The sequence below is a fragment of the Mycteria americana genome, chromosome 2, assembly GCF_035582795.1.
Source record: "Mycteria americana isolate JAX WOST 10 ecotype Jacksonville Zoo and Gardens chromosome 2, USCA_MyAme_1.0, whole genome shotgun sequence".
NCBI lineage: Eukaryota > Metazoa > Chordata > Aves > Ciconiiformes > Ciconiidae > Mycteria > Mycteria americana.
The window spans coordinates 107,519,587-107,538,824 of NC_134366.1; the positions used below are offsets into that span (position 1 = coordinate 107,519,587).

The 19,238-nt window shown below is 41.9% G+C and overlaps 1 protein-coding gene across 1 annotated transcript in view; it reads left to right on the top strand.

Annotated features, from left to right (window-relative positions):
* TMEFF1 (transmembrane protein with EGF like and two follistatin like domains 1) overlaps positions 1–18,886 on the top strand; it is a 125,162-nt gene extending 106,276 nt beyond the window's left edge. Inside the window, exons 6-10 of the mRNA XM_075494190.1 lie at positions 6,757–6,905; positions 7,776–7,841; positions 11,544–11,667; positions 15,839–15,997; positions 17,729–18,886. Coding sequence (XP_075350305.1) covers positions 6,757–6,905; positions 7,776–7,841; positions 11,544–11,667; positions 15,839–15,997; positions 17,729–17,813 — 583 coding nt within the window. The 3' untranslated portion in view covers positions 17,814–18,886. The remainder of the gene's footprint in view (positions 1–6,756; positions 6,906–7,775; positions 7,842–11,543; positions 11,668–15,838; positions 15,998–17,728) is intronic.
* Positions 18,887–19,238: the final 352 nt, after the last annotated feature.

A 19,238-nucleotide genomic window follows, 5' to 3' on the forward strand; every position in this document is an offset into this window, starting at 1 on the left:
CTCTGATAACGGGTGACAAAATTAAGGGTTTTTTTTCTGTATACCATAGTATATCAGGAAAACACCTGAAGACGTCCTGTTGACTTTCCAGGGCTATGCGAGAGAAAAGATCTGTTGAGGACACTAAGCAACAACCCTCTCCAGCAAGACATCAACTTGGAGAATTAGCTGTAGCTACCTGTTTCAATGCTTTTGGTTAAAACCAATAGGAAGGTTATCGTGAAAAAAACTCTTGTAGTGCTCTGATTCCTTTTATCCCAGTGTGACTTTTACAACAAGCTGTTACAGCAAAAACTTGAATCACTCATTCACTTCCTTCTGGTATGAAGCACCAAGCATTTTCAAGACGTCCTTAGTACATGATTCTAAGTGACTTTTCCTTAAGTGACTAACTCTTTTCTTCTGAAGGTTGTGCTGATCAGCCACCCACCAGGCTGAAGGTGCCAGCTGGTAGTTTTGCTTTATTTTCCAGGGGCACCAAGCAGGATCGTGTTGTCAAACACATACAAAAGCCAACAGCAGAGCGGCGGTGGGGCTCAAGCTCTGGAGTCCTCACTCAGCTCCAAGTGACGGTGGCAAAAGACCCAGTATCAGTAGTAGGGCTAAGATTTTGCCATAGTCTTGACTTGTATTGGGATATGATGATTGATTTAGCCTACGTGGCATGGCTTTGGCAAGCCTGAGTGAAGGCTGGCACTTTTTGAAAAAGCAACTGGGGGAACAGAGAAGCCAGTAGGGGGTTTTGTAGGGGTTTTTTTAATTATTTTTGATGCAGACTTTGCTGTGCTTATCCTCACTTTTATTAGCTGAAGATCAGCTTCGCATGCTAATTTATGCTTGTACCACTGCTGGATTTCAGGCAATTGTTCCTGGAAGTTACTCCAAAAAGCAGAAATAAATAATTGAGAGCTAGGAGGAAGATAATATGAGGTTTAAAAATACTCTTGACATTTTTGTTTTGCAAGCTTTCAAAATAATTACTTTTCTCTTTGTGAAGCTTTGCATGATTTTGGATTTTCTTTTGCAAGATCCTTCCTGATTCCCTTGTGGGGTCACTCCTGAGGAATAAACATACCTGTCAGAGTGGCATTTGCCTGAGAGACAGGGCTCAAGCTTCTGCGCTGTCTATCCGTGTGTGACGCCGGGAGTGTCACTGACTGCTCCGCAGGCTGGCTGCTCACCTCGGCTGTGGTGGTCCCACGTTCACCTTCCTGCTCTGCTTGCAGCATGGAAGCAACCCAGACCTAGGTTTGAACCTCAGTTTTTCCACACTAGACAATTAAATACGAGATGTTGTTCTGCAGTTATTTATGACTGACATCATCATATGCTATCGTTTCCTTGGACTGCATCAGCCATCCAGACTCTGACCAGCCTTTAGAATTTGTGAAAATATACTGAGAGGTCAAAATAGCAATGTTTAAGAGGTTCTAGCTATTTAATTTCTTGCGTAAGAAATTAAGTTTCTATACCTGAGTAGTTTCCTATTATTACAAATACTGTTGTGTGATAGGTACTATTCTATTCTTTTTTCTTTTTTTTTTACTTTTTTTAATTGCAAACCAGGCATTTTGGTACATTGTAATTTCAGTGTGCGCCTACCTGCTCACACCAGAAAGTGCATGCTTACAGCACACCTCATTTTTATTTCTACTGGTAATTAGGGGTGAAAATGCACCTTGCTTCTGTTCTTTTCTATAAGGAATAAAACGAAAATGTTACCTAAAAATCAGTGTTAAAAATATTTAAAGCTACAACCAAAGCTGTGATGTTGTTTCAACAAATGCAGGATAGTGTTTTAATACATTTTTAAAGTGAATAGAAGTAAGGTGGAAAATTCTGTTCAAAATACTTTTCTATATGGATTAAAATCCTAACCTAAATCTTGCTGATACAGGCTTTCCGATGCTTCCTGTTTTATAAAATCGTCTCCTGTGCATATTATTTCCCTACTCTCCGCTTGTATCGGCTAATATTTTCATGCTGGGTACATGCTCACATGGAATTGTATTTTATTTTTTTAAAATTTCAGGTGAAATTGTGTGGTCACAGGTAAGAAGGTAAGACCTGGAAGAGGCCAAGATGGGAAGCAAGCCTCTCGTGCTCAGGGCCATGTCCTAATTCCCCAGTGCATTACAGGCTTCCAGAGAACAAAATGTAGAAATAAGATCAAAACCTTTGCATCGTGTTGCCCCTGAAGCTAAGTTTTCAGGCTAGTGCCCGTAGCGGGCTGGTGGCCCCCAGAGCTGCTGTTCATCAGTCATTCAGGCCAAGTCATGCCAGAAAGTGTCCGTAGCTGCACAGCCGAGCTCGGCATGCTGCACGTGGCATTGCTCTCACGGACCACTGTAAGTGGAGGCAGCGCTGGTGGGAGCTAAGGCAGGAGTGAGAGTAAGTGCTTAAAAGGCAGGATATTAGGAATTTTACAATTAGGGTCTGCTCTCTCTCCTCCTGGGTGCCCCTCGTGTGCTCTGCCCGCATATCCTCGCTCCCCCTTCATGATCTCAGGTTTTTCCTGCCCTCCCTTCCTGAGCAGCTCTCCATGTTGTCCTCTGCTCTCTTCGTGCTCTCTCGCCAGCATAAGTGGGGCTTGTCAGGGAACAAATTACAATATGGGACTTCAATTCTGTGTCCGGTTTCAGTCAGCTGTGAAGAAAAAGAAAGCCCACAGTCTGTGATGCCTCACATGGCTTTCCTTGCCTGCAAAACACAGCCCCCCTTAAGATTTCTGCCCTTTGGGGCCCCACTTTTAGCTCATGAATGCTGTCTGCTGCGTCTTCTCTCATGCTTTGTGTGCTGCTTGTATGCTCCGTGGGATGGTTCAGCCCCGTGGGCTGTGCTTGGTAGGCTTGGGCTTTGACTTCTGCCTGGCTTTAGGCGTCAAACTGGCTGGTGGGGGGAATTTGTTCCCCTCAGGAGGCTGGATTTTCTTTCATCTCCTCCTATTGTCTGCCCTCTGTAGCTCTCCGACTTCAGGGTGTAACATATTTTCCATATTTCATAACGGGTTCGTTTGGGGATCTTCCAGTACTTTCCTGAGCTGCTTTTTTGTTTCAGTCTGTGCTGGTGGTCCTGTCCTCTCGCAGGGACTCAGCTGCCAGTTTCGATGTGTTCGATGTGCAGCATCAGAGCAGCAACTCACTCGCCCACAGTTTTACCTTCCTTCACCAACACCGAGCAGTTAAAAACAACTTCCATGTCATGCTTCCTACCGAGAGCCGCATTCCCCACATTTCAGTGCTCCCATCCCACAATTCGGCCCTTCCAGCAGGCCTGGCTGTATTTTGGGTCTAGTGCCAAGCGGCTATGAGCGAGGACAACACTGCACCCCACGCGGGCTCTCTGACGGGTACAGGGTTCTAACGCATGCTCCTGGCCTCCTCGCTGCTGCCCTACTGCATCCGCCGAGGCCCTGCTCCCTTCAGAGCATCACGCCCCAGCCGTGTCCTCTGAACGGCTTCAGGCTTTTATGCCAGAATAATGAAGCATAATAGTCTCAATTTTTTTAAGTGCATCAGTCCAGGTCAACTGTTCGTCATCCCGCAGTGTATTTAAACCCGCTGCTTTTACGTGCCAGACAGCTCTGTCAAAGCGTCTACACCGGTAACTGAATGGCCAGGTGAAAGCCAGAGACACCATTTGGCATCACGGTTGTAGGAGAAAAGTAGCTAATGGCATCAGGCAGATAGTCGGGTGGATGTGGGGGGGTGAGGGTCCAAAATTGAACCTTTGAACTCCCGAGCTGCAACCAGCACGGACTGGTTGTAAATTTTGGGTAACGCCCGCGCTAAACAAAAGCATCACATCCTGAATCCTCCAGTCAATAGAGAGCCATGAGACAGAGTCAGCAGCGGGAAGCTGCTCGTGCGGTGCGCTTCTGCAGACAGACTGTTCAGACTGGGAAACCGAGGGCCTGGGCTCTGGAGAGAGGAGGTGTCCTGAAAGGCAGGGCCTTTGGACGGGAAAAGGGGTCCCAGAAGGAGGATGGCACCGATCCTGGAAGCAGGGACAGATCCTGGAGATCAGAGAGCAGGCACGCGTCCCACCGGCTGGCCGGGTCTGTCTGGGCGGCGAGGGCCTCGCTGGAGGTTTGGTGTGCCTGCGGCCCTCGCCTGCGGGCGGAAAGCACGCTCGTCTGCCAGCTGGTCGGGGTCTGTCGGGGCCCCGCCGGGGATTTGGTGTGCTCGCAAGCCTCCAGCAAAGCCCAGTTTCCAGACTGGCAGCGGGCGGGTGTTGCACTGGCTCCCACCCCGGCAGCCACCAGCTCTGTCCTGCTCTAAGGACACACAGCAGCTGCAAGGCCATTGCACCTGGTCAGCGGCCTTCAGCTGCTTCACGCTGCCCCAGCCCTTACGGACGTGTCACAAGCCCTCCTCTTGTAGGTTTGGTTTTTTCTTTATTTTCCTACTTTTAGATGTAAATTTTAAATGATAAAAAGAAATTTTTGTACATTGAAGAGATGGTTAGAGCTAAGACTGAGAGTGTTTATCAGAAGAACAGGGCCAGGAATTCACAACTACCCCCAAACCAAGCATTTGGCAATGCTAAGAAAGTAAGCATTTAACATTAGATGTTAATTCTGAACACAACAAAGCATGAAAATGTAAGCAGTTTCCAAGCAGGTTCAACTCTAGCCTGTAATGTCACCGTGAGAAAGAAAAAATTATTTTCAAAAGTCACCTTATTTGTCACCAGGAATGACAAAAACTAACAGTAATTATGATGCTGCAGACCTTGGATGGTGACTACAGAATTAGAGCTGTTTGGGCATAGAAATACAGATGCTGTTTGGGCATAGAAATACAGATGCAATTGTTCTGGAGATACAGACGAATGTGCTCAAACTTGACAAGGATGGGCGCACGCAGGCAGCAGTGATCCCTGAGAGCTAAGGCTGAGCAAAGGTATACATAAGCACATAGCCAGCGTCATGCCAATGAGGACTAGCTCTCCGCTCATTTGTGTCAATAAATGTGCACAACTGCTGAGCCGTGAGCCTTTTATTTGCATATAGTAAATCCTAATAAACCCCTCATTAGGCTTATTAGGCTTAAAATCATGTGGGAGCATGTAAACGAAATAGTACTTCCTTTCCTGGGTCTAAGGTTTACAACCATTACCACTTCTAGTAAGAAAAATAATCATATGCTCATCATGTTGGTATTTAGCAGCTTCATGAGTACTTTGAGGTAGATCCCTAAGATGTGTAGAGACTTCTTACTGGGGCAGTTTTTCACTGTCACTAGTCAGTAGGTGCACTCAAAAATCCATTTGCGCTAGAGATGTTCTTTTGTCTAGCAACAATCTGAAGTTCACGGGCATGAAATATTAGTGGGAAAATCACCATCTTTAAACTTACATAACAAAAGGTGCTCATGGAAAGAAAGGGAGAGGAAAAGGTACGCTGGCCATCAGTGTTTCTGGAGCATGGAATTAGGTTCCGCTGCGAGATTTGTTACTGACTTGAGGCACACGTATATCTATTTAATCATTTAATTGTACCTGAAACAGCTGGAAAGAACATAAAAAACCTGGCAAGCTGGTAGCTTGATTTTTTTTTCCCACCCTCTGTCTTACAAGAGTGAATCAAGATGAAGCTAGCAGTAGCTCCTAGCAGTCAGACCATGAGCCCCCTGTGTAGAGCTTTCTGGCAAGGAGAGGACCGTGTGCCCACTGCCACCTCCTCAGAAGATGCAGAGCGATTCTTCCTGCTCTCATGGCATCAGGAGGAGCTCGATGGAGAGCTGGACCGGGTGCCCACCGTGTCCCCCATTCTGCAGCCACATTCCTTACTTTTCCCAGTCCAGAGGCAGAGCGGATCTTGCGGAGCAATGTGAAACACACAGAGAAACTTTCATTCAAAAATAGAGGTTCAGTTAAAAAGTAGAATATTAATTAAAATAAACAAGGGGGGTGGGGCTTGGAAAGTTGGAAAGTTTTCCTGTGCCATTCACTCATGTAAAATTTCAGGACTTTTTGTTGGGACAACAAAACTATCTAACCAAAACCAGGGAAGTCATAGCCCTATCTAAGTCTTTGGCTGTCCTACATTTGGGTGGTTAGGAATCAGCTACACGCTAGGTCTTCATTTTTCCCACTTTTGTTTTACAATCTGTAGTTGCAAATTATATGGAAAATGCTGTGTCTAAATCAACGTGTCGATTGGACGCAATATGAAATAATTCAGATCGCATAATCCTGTTTTAAATACAACATAATAAACCTACTGTTAACTTCCAAATGTATGAATGAACATCTTGCTGAAATGACACAGTTAACCAAGCATATTGATTCTATACAGCTTCTGAAATAGAAAAACTCCTTTTACTGCTTCGAAGAAATGGGAGTCCTTTTCTTTTTGTTTCCCTGTCAGGGATTCTGACACCCCAAAAAAAGTGGAATATTCATCTGGTTTTGGTCACACTTGAGAACAGACACTGCAAACTGTTATATTAATGTGGTAAATCTTCCAAGCAATGTGTTATCAATTTTCAGGTGTTAATCAATGAAACTGATACCATAGTAAAACTACAAGAAACATCAATACATTATTAAAAAGCACACTGAAGCACCTGATCATAATTTTGTACGTGTTGCTTGGAAGCCTGAGACATCAATGAATTCTTCAGCATCCTCATGCAACATGCTCTTCTCTCCTGGTGTTAGTGTATGAGCTAGTGTATACTCAGGACTCAACATGACTTAATTTTATTTGCTGGATGTCAATTTTGCTTTGCTGTATGTTTCAATTAACAGGTGTGTATGTAATATAGACTGCAGTGGATACAGTTTTAATCCCGTATGTGCTTCTGATGGAAGTTCCTATAACAATCCGTGCTTTGTTAGAGAAGCATCATGTCTGAGGCAAGAGCAGATCGACATCAGGCATCTGGGACACTGCTCAGGTAGGCTTAATTTTGGTTTTCTGGTAAATGTAAATTCTGATGTAAGTGGGCTTTGTAGAGCTTTCCCTTTCCCATTTTTGATCAGCAATCACTGATCCAGTTATCAGTGAACTCCCCGCCTGTATTTTAGAGTTCCCCATGCAGAGGTATGTTTACACTACATACATACGTGCTGGGTTTACATTACCTTTCTTTGGCTGCTGTTACTTGGAAAGACAGCAAAAGCTCTTAGGAGAATCTAAGCAATAGTCCAACGAGTCTTACTTGAGAGGGTGGTAAGAAGTAGGAGAGCAAAAGGAATACCGGTGTGTGGGAAACATTCCCTCTTGCTGCTGTGGGCTGTACAATGTACTTCCAAAGTGAGTCAAGTTAGGCCCTGGTTGCACAAATTTATCCATTTCCTTTTCCAGTGTTGGAATGGTCCACTGAAACCCTCTGTCTCCTGCCTTGCAGTTAATCGTGTGCACGACTTCAGTTTTGGGGTCTTGCAGCTAGGACCTTCTCGTGGGAATAACAGCTTTCCACCATCTCTTTGCCAGTTACATCTAGAACTGTAACTTGGGCAGTTCCAAAACCGAAACAGACTGTCACCAAAATAACCTAGGCCCATACCACAGAAGAGTTTTTAGTTCAAAACCTACAGCTTGAGGTGTGCCATGTGTTGGTCTGGCTGCTGGGGTTACTGCCTCTGTTACTGACCAGGTGTGCTACCAGCCTGGTAGTATGGGAGGAACAATGTGGGGATGTGTCCAGTTTTACTGCAATTAAAATACTTCTTCAAATATTATCCTGGCTTCTCAGTGAAATACATGTAGTTTTCTGGAAATAAGCCTTTCCTAATAGCTATCCATGCATGTATTTATCATCTAGAAACAGATGACACAAACGCAGTTGGAAAGAAAGACGATGGCATGCAGTATCGGCCAGAGGTGAAAGGTACTGTGTAGACTTTGTGCTGTTTGGTTATGGTTTCACAAGATGAGAAAATAGAGAACACAGGTCCCTTCTCACCTGCCTTACAGCTTTGATTTCTGTAACTGATACAGACCTGTGAACAGCTTCTTTCTCACAGCACTGACGCTGCAAGGCTGGCAAGAAGGAGATGTGCATGATTTGTGAGTTTTGCCTGCTCTGTTCCTCTAAGATGCCCAGCTGCTCACCACTCTACACAGCAGTCACAGGATTAGACTCCCCCCAAGTGCTGTGAAAATGCCTTTACTGCAAGACACCAAGCCGTGACATCCCTGATGAAATGGCACAAGCCCCACCATGACCGCATCTTTTCTGCTAATTTCTGAAAAAAAATTGACAAATTCTGTATTTGTTAGGTTATTTTAAAATGTTTTCGGTAAACTAATATGCTGAATCACATTAGTTGAAAATGTTTTACCTATGTGAACCTTACCTTACCTATATGAACCTTAATATAAATGAAATAAGGCAAAGTTTCACTTTCTGCTCAGTTTTATGTGTTAGTAGCCTGTGTGTGTTAGGTGCATTCTCAGAACAAATATGCTTCTGCATTTCATGGCTTTTGCTCAAAGTGTTCCTGTCCAGGAAAAAATGCCTCTGTCTTTCTCAAGTTATTGGCAAAGAGCAGCTCTGCACAGGTGTTAACCTTTCCTCCGCTTCTCTCACAAGTAATAGCACTGCTATCTTCCCCGTTAGCTCTGGTCTTTAGTTTTTTCTGTCATTATACTTGTTTTGCACTCCCATGGCCTCCCAAAGCCATTCCACTATGGCTTTCAACATTCCTTGTGTTCTTCTTGAAAAGCCATTCAGTGCCAAAAAGCTTCATGTTTTTTTCTTTTTTCACAAATTCTCTTATTTTCACTCTATATAATGTACCAGTTGGAATGATTTAATGTCAATTTTCACTTACATTATGAAGGCATAAAAGGCACCAAATGGAATATACATCTTATTATGTGATGTAATGAAACACCACTTTTGGTTCCTATTCAGAAAAAGTTACAGCCTTTTATTCATTGCATATAAATTGCCCTTGAAATTTAGTTAGTGGAAAAAACATTGTATATAATAATTATTATTAGTGTGCATAGCTTGTGCAGTCTCAAGTTCAGGAAATGATGTGCACGGAGTGAATACGCCTTGTGCAGAAAAATTGTTTTCCAATTTTTTATGCCAGGTCTTTTTAGATAGTGAGAGCCTGAACTGAAATACTTTGAATGACTTTTTCTTCCAGGGTAAGAGAACAGTCCACACTTCTATCTGTTTGCTTTTGCTTTAAATTCCCATGTGTTACTCTTGTTACAACCTGTTCTCTGAATGTATAATACCTTCTAGTCTGTAGAACCACAGCTGTGACAGTCTCCTTCTCCTGCGGTGCAAGTGGCTACCTAAAGTTACATCAGAAAGGTCTCTCTTCCATGATTCAGCTGGCTTGCTGGTTTTGTTGTGCCAAGAGAGGCATCAGGGTTTCAGGTTTTGTGCATGCCTCTTCCTTCTGGTGAAGTATCTGAACTCTTCTATCCAATCGCTCTTTCAAGGCTCCTACACCAGTTAAATCTTTCACTTTGAAGCTCTGAAGCAGTCTAGCAGGCCTCTCAGATTAAAAATGGATTCCCGTCAATAGGTGGGTAAATGTCCGTTTTACACTAGGAATCACCACCTGCATTTAACATCTCTTTGCTTAATACAAGTTTTGCCTCTGACTTGGGTGGCCGTGCCTACCTGGCTGCCTTTCAGGGGATGCATCTTTCACTGGGCCTCACATTCGATATTAGTACGTACATTAAAACCAGACATAGCACAGCTATCTGAACAGACTAATATAATTGTATGTAGCTAATTACTAGCCTTTGGTTGGGATCAGATACAACAGTAATTAATGTCTTGGAGGAGGCAACAGTTTTGGGATGAGCCATCCCCACTTTTCTCCTCTTAGACGTACAAGGGCATAGTCTATTCCAACAGGGCAGTAGTGGACATATTGTCAGTATTAGGCAATGTTCTTCCTTTGTATCAAGTCTTCTAAATCTTTGAAGCATAGCCTGAACCATCAAGCTTCCTTATATCTCAAATCTGTAATTGATTTTTTTTCTCCTGGAACAAATTAGAAAACATTCCAGAAAATGTTCAGTGAAAACCTAAAACAGCAGCATGCCTTTTTTTTTCCTTGTATAAATACATCCTCTTTCTTGCTGGTGTTATTTCAAATATCTGCAATTGTATAAGAGATTTCTTCTTCACAGTCCCTTTTTGCTTTGCACCTGCAGTTCATTATAATCTTGTATTTGTGACGCTGTAGTCCATTGCCATGGAAATGAACATAATTCCACAATTACGCTCACATCTTTAGATCCCTGCTCTTTAGAGAAGTTCATTATGAAATACCAACTTCTGTGTTTAGGACTTTTTTACAAAAAAATTTTGGGGAAAGAATGGTTGAAAATGTACGCAGCTTTAGATAGTTTTAGTAACATGACAGAAGCACAAAAGACGTTGGTAACATGACAGAAGCACGAAAGACGTTGGGGCAGAAGGGACTGCCTTCCTGTGCTGGGCTGACCCAGCCAGCAACCAAGTGCCCACCAGCCGCTTGCTCACCTCCACCTTCTTCCCAGGAGGATGGAGAAGACAATCAGAAGAGCAAACATGAGAAAAACTCCTTGGTCACGATAAAGGCAGTTTAAGAAGTGAAGGGGAAAAAAAGAGAAAAAAAACAAGTGATGCAAAAGCCATCACTCACAACGTCCCACCAGAGCAGACTGATGCCCAGCCGGTCTCTGAGCAACTGCCACCTTGGAAAGACCAAAACCCCAGTTTTTATTGCTGGGCATGATGTCATATGGTAGGGAACACCACTTGGGTCAGTTGGGGTCAGCTGTCCTGCCTGTGTCTCCTCCCAGGTTCTTGCCCACCCCCAGCCCACTCGCTGAGGGAAGAAGCAGAGTGAGAAGCAGAGCCAGCCGTGATGCTATGCAAGCACCCTTCAGCAACAGCCAAAACACTGGTGTATTATCAGCACTGTTTCAGCCAAAAATCTAAAGCACAGCACCATATGGGCTGCTATGGAGAAAGTTAACTCCATCCCAGCCCGACCCAGTACACTTCCCAAAGGAATGGGTATTTTAAGCTCATGGAAAGTTCCCTTTCCATAAAAGTGTTTCTCTGAGGAAGACTGCTGTTGTAGTCTGTTTGATTTCAGCTATAAGACTGGTGGTACCAGTCAGATCAGGGCTTTATCGAGTTGTTTTCTACCCAGTAATCCTAAAACATGGTTTAGCTTCTTCCTAACCCTTCAGGTTTTTTTTCCTCTGTTTAGACATGGGAGAGAGCTCTCTGTATCTATGTATTAGCTCTTTGCCCCGATGCCACTGACAAAACTTCGGCTGACCTTCCTGCATTGGCTTGTTTCTGTCATGAATACTTTTCTCCTTTTGAGAAACCTGACATAAGAAGCATATTTAGATGTCTCTAAGGATCATTTTTCCGTGTAATACATCCTGGAAAATCTCTGTAGGTGTCTCTGAAACTTAACCCTTAAGCCTTTGCTTTATTATTCTGTATTCATTTAATCACTGCAAATTTTTAAGAGTATGTTATTTTTGGTTGAGATTTTTTTATACATATCATACAGCCATGTATAATTGTTTATGTATATTTCTTTTTAAGACGCCAGTGATCAAAGAGAAGACATTTACATTGGAAACCACATACCTTGCTCAGAAAGCTTCAATGGCTACTGTATACATGGAAAATGTGAATTCATTTATTCCACTCAGAAGGCTTCCTGCCGGTAAGTCCTGCATGCCTCAAAAATGTACTTGAAATTGCTGTAGAGCTTAATCAAAATGCTCTCTAGACATGTATGTATCAGCATGTATCAGTTTGCAGTTATCTAAGCAGCGGCACAGGAGCCGTATCCCTATGCTGTGGGCAGCGCCCAGCTGCTCCAGTGGTGCAGGAGATAGTGCTCAGAGGAGAGGCTTGGCCAGTCAGGTAGTTCAGAAGCTGAATCCCTCTGAAGACTGTGGTCTCACTGTTGTCTCCTTATTTTCAGCTGCTAAATCCTATCTAGAAGAAAAAAAATCCACAAAAAAACTGCCTTTGCCTTGCATGACTTCTCTGTATAATTGCTCTTTCCCCATTGACCTCTCAGTCTGTTCCTATGCTATCTATACATTTTATTGGTCTTGTCATAAACTCTCTCTAGAGTATCACTATCATATTTTTAACATTTATTGCCCTTTTTCACAATAATAGACTTCATCTAGAGAGTATAAAATTGCAAAATATTTTTTAGCCCACATTTTTTGTCTACGGTATAATCTATCAGCTCAGTACACTCAGTATTAAGCCACTCAGTGTTTCCCAGGAAATCTGAATGTTCCATTTTATTTCCTTAGCTCCCAGATAATTTTTTCCTTATATTTCACCAACTAAATTCTGCCTCTTTGTCTTCTTTAAAAAAGTAAAATTAATTTTAAAAGTTGTTTATAGAAAAAGGCCACTTAATAACATGGCATGCCCTACTTGTTAGGAGGTTTCACTCCTGAACTTTTATTTTGCAGGCTTGTACTTTCAGATTAATGTGGTTGAAGATGCTATAACTCTTTGCTTTTCCTTTGCTTTGGAAACTTCAGCTGTAAATCCATTAGATACTATCACATTTTCTCCCTTGATCTGTATTGATCGAGGATATTTAGGGGTTTTTCCACCGGCAAGATTTAAGGGTTTCCAGACTGACCAGGGAGCAGGAAGCCCAAAAGGCAGAGCCAGTATGGTTGTCAACTTAAGCATTTGAAAGCTTATATTATTCCTTTTCCCATCCGAGACCCTTTCTTGTTTATTTTTACCTTTCCAATAGGACTTATTTGTTTTTCTCTTTTCTTTAGCCAGAACCAAGAGAGCTCAACATGGCTTTGTTTCCCTTGGGAAACTGGGTGTATCCTCAATGTCATCTTGATGGGCATTAGACAGCACTACTTGATTACAGTATTCTTTTGATCTAGACCTGTGTTTAACACAATTTCTGATGGATTTGTCCTCAAAATATAAGAAGTAGAGGTATTTCAAGGAAAACATTCCTGGCTGAATGAACTGATTTTTTATTTCTCAGAATTTTTTTCTGGATGGCACTAATCATATAGTCATGTATTAATGTATGATACAATTACTATTCAATCATTTAAATATTTATTATTACTCTAATAATTACTGATAGGCAATGTTTTGATGAATTTAATTAATGTACTGTCCCTTTAAATTCTATTTTATAATTACATTTACTATTACTGCTTTCAATTATTTATCTAAATAGCCCGAACAGTATCTCAGCACTGGACCTAGCACAATAAACCTCACGTGGTTCCAGTCAAGAATTTCTGACTCTCAGTTCTTAACCCTAAGTATCAGGTCTCCTTTGGATTTTTCTTGGCCATTTAAATACTGATGGTCTCATACTTTATGTGTGTTTCCTAGTGGAGCAGAGTTATTAAGGAAACAAATTATTTATATCAGACAGCAACCCGCTGTAGTAATCATGTACTTCTGCCAAAGAAAAAAATTATCTCTTTCTCTGGCAAGGAAAATATAATGATGAATGCTAGGGGCATATTGTTATTTTCAAATGCTTTGCATTCGCATAGACATCTAGCATATACATTGTTTAATTTGGTCCTCATTTCCTGGCAGTTTTGGTAGTGAGGTATCAGATGACCTACAAAACTGCAGAAAGTACCTGCGCAGAGCAAATTCTGACTTTCGCTTTCACTGGGGGCAACGAATCTCCTTGCTTGTTGTACAGCAGCCCTCCAGGACTGCCAGCAGGCAGGTGGGAGGAAAGTTTTGTAGTGGTCAATTGCATAATATTTAGGTTAGTCGCCTTTGCACAGCTGGGATCTGGTCTATCTCCCGCTGCGCCCCTTGTGCAGTGCAGTTCTGCCCTGTCCTTATGGCAGGCTGCACCAAGGAGGCACAGTTCAACCCTTTGCAAAGAAATCTAAACTTCTTTACGCTAGCTCAATTAATTGTTTGATCAGCATATTTTGATAAATCCATGCTGACCTCTATTTATCTTGCTATTATATTAATGCTGTACTATCATGCTATATATTAATGCAGCAGAATGCTTTAAAATCTGTTCTGCTAGTTTAAGGTAGCTTAAACTAGTGCCTAGTACTTCATCCCACCATCAATGTAGTTCTTAACACAAGCACTTCTTTGCAGTAATTCAATACTGCTGAATCTCCATTCAATATTTCTCAGAAATAATTTCCTGTTGCTTCAGTGTTTTTGAGGAAACATCTTTGAATTACTTGTGCCTCCTTTGCTTTGTTTTGCCTCCTCTGCTTTAAAGCAATTCTCACATTGATCACACTTTGACTGTTACCTTCTTTAATGAAAACAAAAGCAAAGTAACAAATAAGACTTCAGTCCTCTTCACTAGCAAGGAGTCCTCTTTCTTTTTCTTGTTTCTTTTTGCATGACTACCAACGTGTTCCCCATCCTCTTCCTTCTTGTATGCTAATACATGTTTCTCTTGATTCTCTTCCTAGCCATTACCGAGCTTACTTACAGTACATGAGGGCTTTTCTTTAAGAGCTATGCTCTTACTGGAGCTTGTTTCATGCCTGAACCAAAACTCCTTACACAGCAGCTCATGGCTGGAGAAAGTAGAGTCACAAGATTATGAACATGTAAACCCCAACCGTTATCCCTGCATGCAAAGGCAGATTAGAAGTGGCATTAGCAGTTGTAGGAAGGTCTGTGGAGTAATTATTTCATTCCTCCAAACAGAATTAATTCCTACCCTAGCACACAGCTTTTGGATGGATGAGACTGATTCTGTGTTGCATTCGGGCTTATCTGATCCAGTTTTCAAAAGGATTGTTTCTCTGCCTGCGTGTGAGTAATTCTTCTCCAGCTTTCTACTGTAGAGCTGGAGGCCAATTGTATGATTCAGTTGCCCTTAATGATGCATTCACATCAGTGGGTTTTAAAGGATAGCTGTACAAGGAACTTGCTCAAGGATGTAAGTGGTGGCCTTTGATTCTGCAGACTCCAGCTCAGTGTCTTGAGTGGCTCTTGCCTTTCCTTGTTGTGCTTCAGCCTCTCTTGCCTTGCGACATGAATTCTTCCAGAGCCTGTTTCCACTGCCACCTTCACCGCTGGCACATCTCGCATTCCCTGAACACATGTCGCTGGTCAGGAGCAGCCTCTGCTGAGTTTCTCATTGAGCTAACTGCTTCTTTGCTCAGGCAAGGTATCATTTAAAGCAGCCGCTTCTCTTCTGTCTCCAGCCATTTTTCCCCCACCCCTGGCCAATTTTTATGGATTCTTCCATGAACTCTCACTTGAACAGTTGTGAGCCGTTGGGTTTTCTAACCTGACGTCCATCAAGTTTTGGTTTGGTGACAAGGCAGGAGGGGGTTTGATGCTGGTCTTGTCCAATAGGTTTTGCAGGATTCCACTTCTGTAGGCTGCAGCTTGAAAAGGGATCATCCTTTTCCCTCACTTTTCAAGGTTTCTCTTCCTCTTTGTCACTTCTTTCCCCTGGTGACATTGCAGCTAAATGAACATGCTCACTTTGTGTTTCATGAGCATGCTTCTTTGTGTTTCATTTAGCCTTGTCTTCTTGCTTCACCTAGTTGCTTTATTCTTCCTAAATACTGCCCCAATTGAATAACAACCCCACGTATTTCTTTTGCCAAATCAGGGCCTTCACCACGCTGGCGTGTTTTCAGAGGGCCACTAGTAACCTTATCCAGGAAAGCAAAGCATATCTGCGCTGTCTCTTCTCTTGCCACAGAAATCCAAACCATTCCCCAACCCAAGCGTTACCACACCTATGCCTTCTCACCAGCTCTTTCTCAGCTGGAGTCACCTTGGACTCCTTATTTCATCTGCAAAATGACTGGGCTGTTGTTAAATTACAGATTCCATGAAATATTCCTTTTCTTTTTCAGGTGTGAATCAGGATATACTGGACAGCACTGTGAAAAGACAGACTTTAGTATTCTTTATGTTGTCCCAAGTAGACAAAAGCTTACGCATGTCCTTATTGCAGCAATAATTGGAGCTGTACAGATTGCCATTATAGTTGCAATTGTCATGTGCATAACAAGGTAGGTAAATACAAAAACAGTGAAAAATTACACATTGTACGGATATACTTTTTCTGTATTTAAATATTTGACCCCCAAAATTTTATGTGCTTTAACATATATCCTAAAATACCCACATGAAAGATACCTAATGACTGAAGCAGAAGGATTATGTAACATCCTATTGCTTTTTTTTTTTTTTGTCACAAAACACACATTTGTTTAAATTCACAAACCACCAGTAACCACACTGAATCCCCAGACCAAATACCCAGCAGAACAGATCAGCCTGGAAACACATCCAAAAGGTTAGCTGCTGTGTTAGACCTTCACTGGAGTTATTCAAGCATTGCTGATATCTTATAGAAGCTATGATCCCCCCTCCCACCCAGTGAAACCAGAGAGGTTGACAAGATGCTGTTCCCTGCACTACCACTGTACATGGTGTTACACAGAGAGAGAATTATCCCTCACACCATATATGCTTTCTGAAAATTAATGTGCAGCTAGTCCCATTATTAGGCACTCTCCATGGGAACCTATTTTATGAAATGTAAAGATGCACAAGCACAGAGTTCAAGTTTCTGGCTTGTCTCAGACTCTCACCCTGTATGAAAACTGAGATGAGAGCCATGGATTCTTTTTGATGACAAGGGATTCAGTTTGCTCATCAAGGACTTGAACCCAATGAGGACTGAGGGCTCTGGGAGAGACTAAGAATGACTTAGTTACCTTATAGGTGCATAAAGCATATAAGTCCTACACTTGGGCATCCATGCCACACTTTGCCCTTTCCTCCTCAACTCGTCCTTCACTTTTTCAGCTCCAGTTATGTTGGGCTGTAAAACTTTCTGCTACCGCGTTAGTGCATGGCTTCCCAAACTCAGTGATGCAGAGTGACACCCCTATGAACGAACAATGCAGGCCTCCTTCCCTATCTCTCTTGTAAGGTTCAAGGTAGCAGGTATAAGTACACATATCTAACACCTCCTGCACACGTAAAGGAGTAATTTGGCTCATGCAATTGATGTCATCCCTTTTTTACTCAACACCTTGCTGGCCAAAGCAGTGGTGTGGAAGGCTGTGGTTCAGCTGCCCTCCTCTTTCAGCCTCCTTATGACTGTTCCCCAGCTCACAGTCTCTTGAGGACAGTCTGTCTTGCTGCATCCCAACAGGACTACTCCATCGTGCATTGCCCGCTGTCTGAGGGACTGAGTAGGTCCCGTCACGTTCGGAATTGCTGGCTTTTGTGAATCCTTTCTTAGTTGTGTCTCCATCCCAAAGAAGGGGATCACCTGAGTCACCCCACAGAGAGTCCTGGGTGGGCTCTGTCTCAGGAGCTGCCGCAAGCAGCAGGGCACCTGGAGGTCCAGCACTTCAAAAGGCTGATTGATCCAGTCTTACCAGCCACTGGGTTTTAAGTATGAAATATGTACAAAGTAAAGCCAATGCAATTATTCACCATGGTACGTGTTTTGCTGGATCAAGGCTGAAGGATATAGCACCTTGCTGGTTTCGGTCTCAAGTTCAAGCAGAACTCTCCCTTCTGGGTGTTCTAGGGTCCCATGGACATCCCCAGGTGACAGTCTGGTACCAAACAGCAGGCGCGTCCCCCCAGTCAGCACAGCTCATAGACTCCTTGCTATTGTTAAGTACAGAAAATTAAGTCAATGTGTTATTGTTAGGCTTAATTTTATGTGGCATATATAAAATCAGCCCTCCTTTTTCTTTCTTTCTCTCTTTTTTTAACAGAAAATGCCCCAAAAACAATAGAGGACGTCGGCAGAAGCAAAACCTAGGCCATTTTACTTCAGATACATCATCCAGAATGGTTTAACTTAGTGATTTTTATACCTACATTGACCATGTGATGTACATTTTTATTATATCTTTTTTTAAAGAATGGAAATATTTATTTCAGAGGCCTTATTTTTGAACATTTTTAGTGTAATAATGTTGGTCTGTATTCTGAAAGCATCAGCTTTAACAGCTATGGACTGTTTTAGTATCTTTACTTTTATGTTTTTGAATACAGTAGTTCATTTTCTGTATCTGTATCACATGGTTATATAATAGACTTGTGCTTTATCCATGGAATGTAATATTTTTGGGAACACAGATTTATTCCACCAATGGTTGTAGATTAAAAAAAACCCAACAAACCAACAAAAAAGTCCACATTACCTAGCAAACAAGGCATGAACTAAAGGTAAAAATGTTTACAGCTTACTTTTCTTATGAGAAACTAGAAAACACTGTGTTTAAATACCGTAGATATTTAAATGTTTTTGGAAGTTAGTAACTGATTTTTTAGACACTGCCTATCGCATGAACTGTGAAGCTGTGTGCTGTGTGTAGTTGTAACATATTTATAAAATGTGTGGGCTGGGTCTAAGCACTGCCATCTTCATAAATAATTCCAACAATTTATTTTTAAAGAGGAAAATTATAAATTTCATAATTTGGGAAGTTACCTGGTAGAGCAGATGGCACAGGTCCAAAAGAAGTAGGTCTTAGTAGATTTAGGTATTGTAAAAATTGGTGTTGGACAATTGAACACAAATAATTGGAATAAAGCCTACTTTATCACTGTTAAAGCTGTTTTAATACTTCTTAAAGTTTTTTAAAGAAAATACATGTTTTAACACCTTCAATACGGATTGTATAGTGTTTGTGATTAAAATAAAAAAAATAATAAAAGTGAATGAATTACTAGTGCTCTTGTATAGAATATTTTCAAGAGCTAAAGAAGTCCATCCAAATTAGTCTGCTGGTCATTGTTATATTAATAGACTGTTAGTTGTCGTTTGAAAGATCCCGAGATAAAGTGTGAATAGGATGTGTTCAGCTGTTTTAACATGTAGTTTAGGCTTTCAAAATTTTGCATGTAGGATTTAATAATTTGTTCAATAAAAAAAAAATGCTTTCAACATTTTGAACTGGAAAAGCATGTCACAATACAACGTTTTCACTATATTGCCTCTGGTTTAGTGTGTTTATTTGTTACCCCATGTGGTAATTGCAGCAAGCTAAAGACCTGAAGTTGTTTTGCTGGAAAAAACAACCGTGTTAATTTTCCTGACCACTCTTTGAATTCCCTCAGAGAAAAGCACTCCAGTAACATGAAAACAAAAGTAGATCGTTAAAAATATGCAAGTTTGCTTTCCTGCTTAATTAGTAAGTTACTTAACTTTCCTGGATTAACACTAATAACTTCATCAGTACAGAAGCGTGACCCTTTAAACGTACGTTCCTTTCCAGA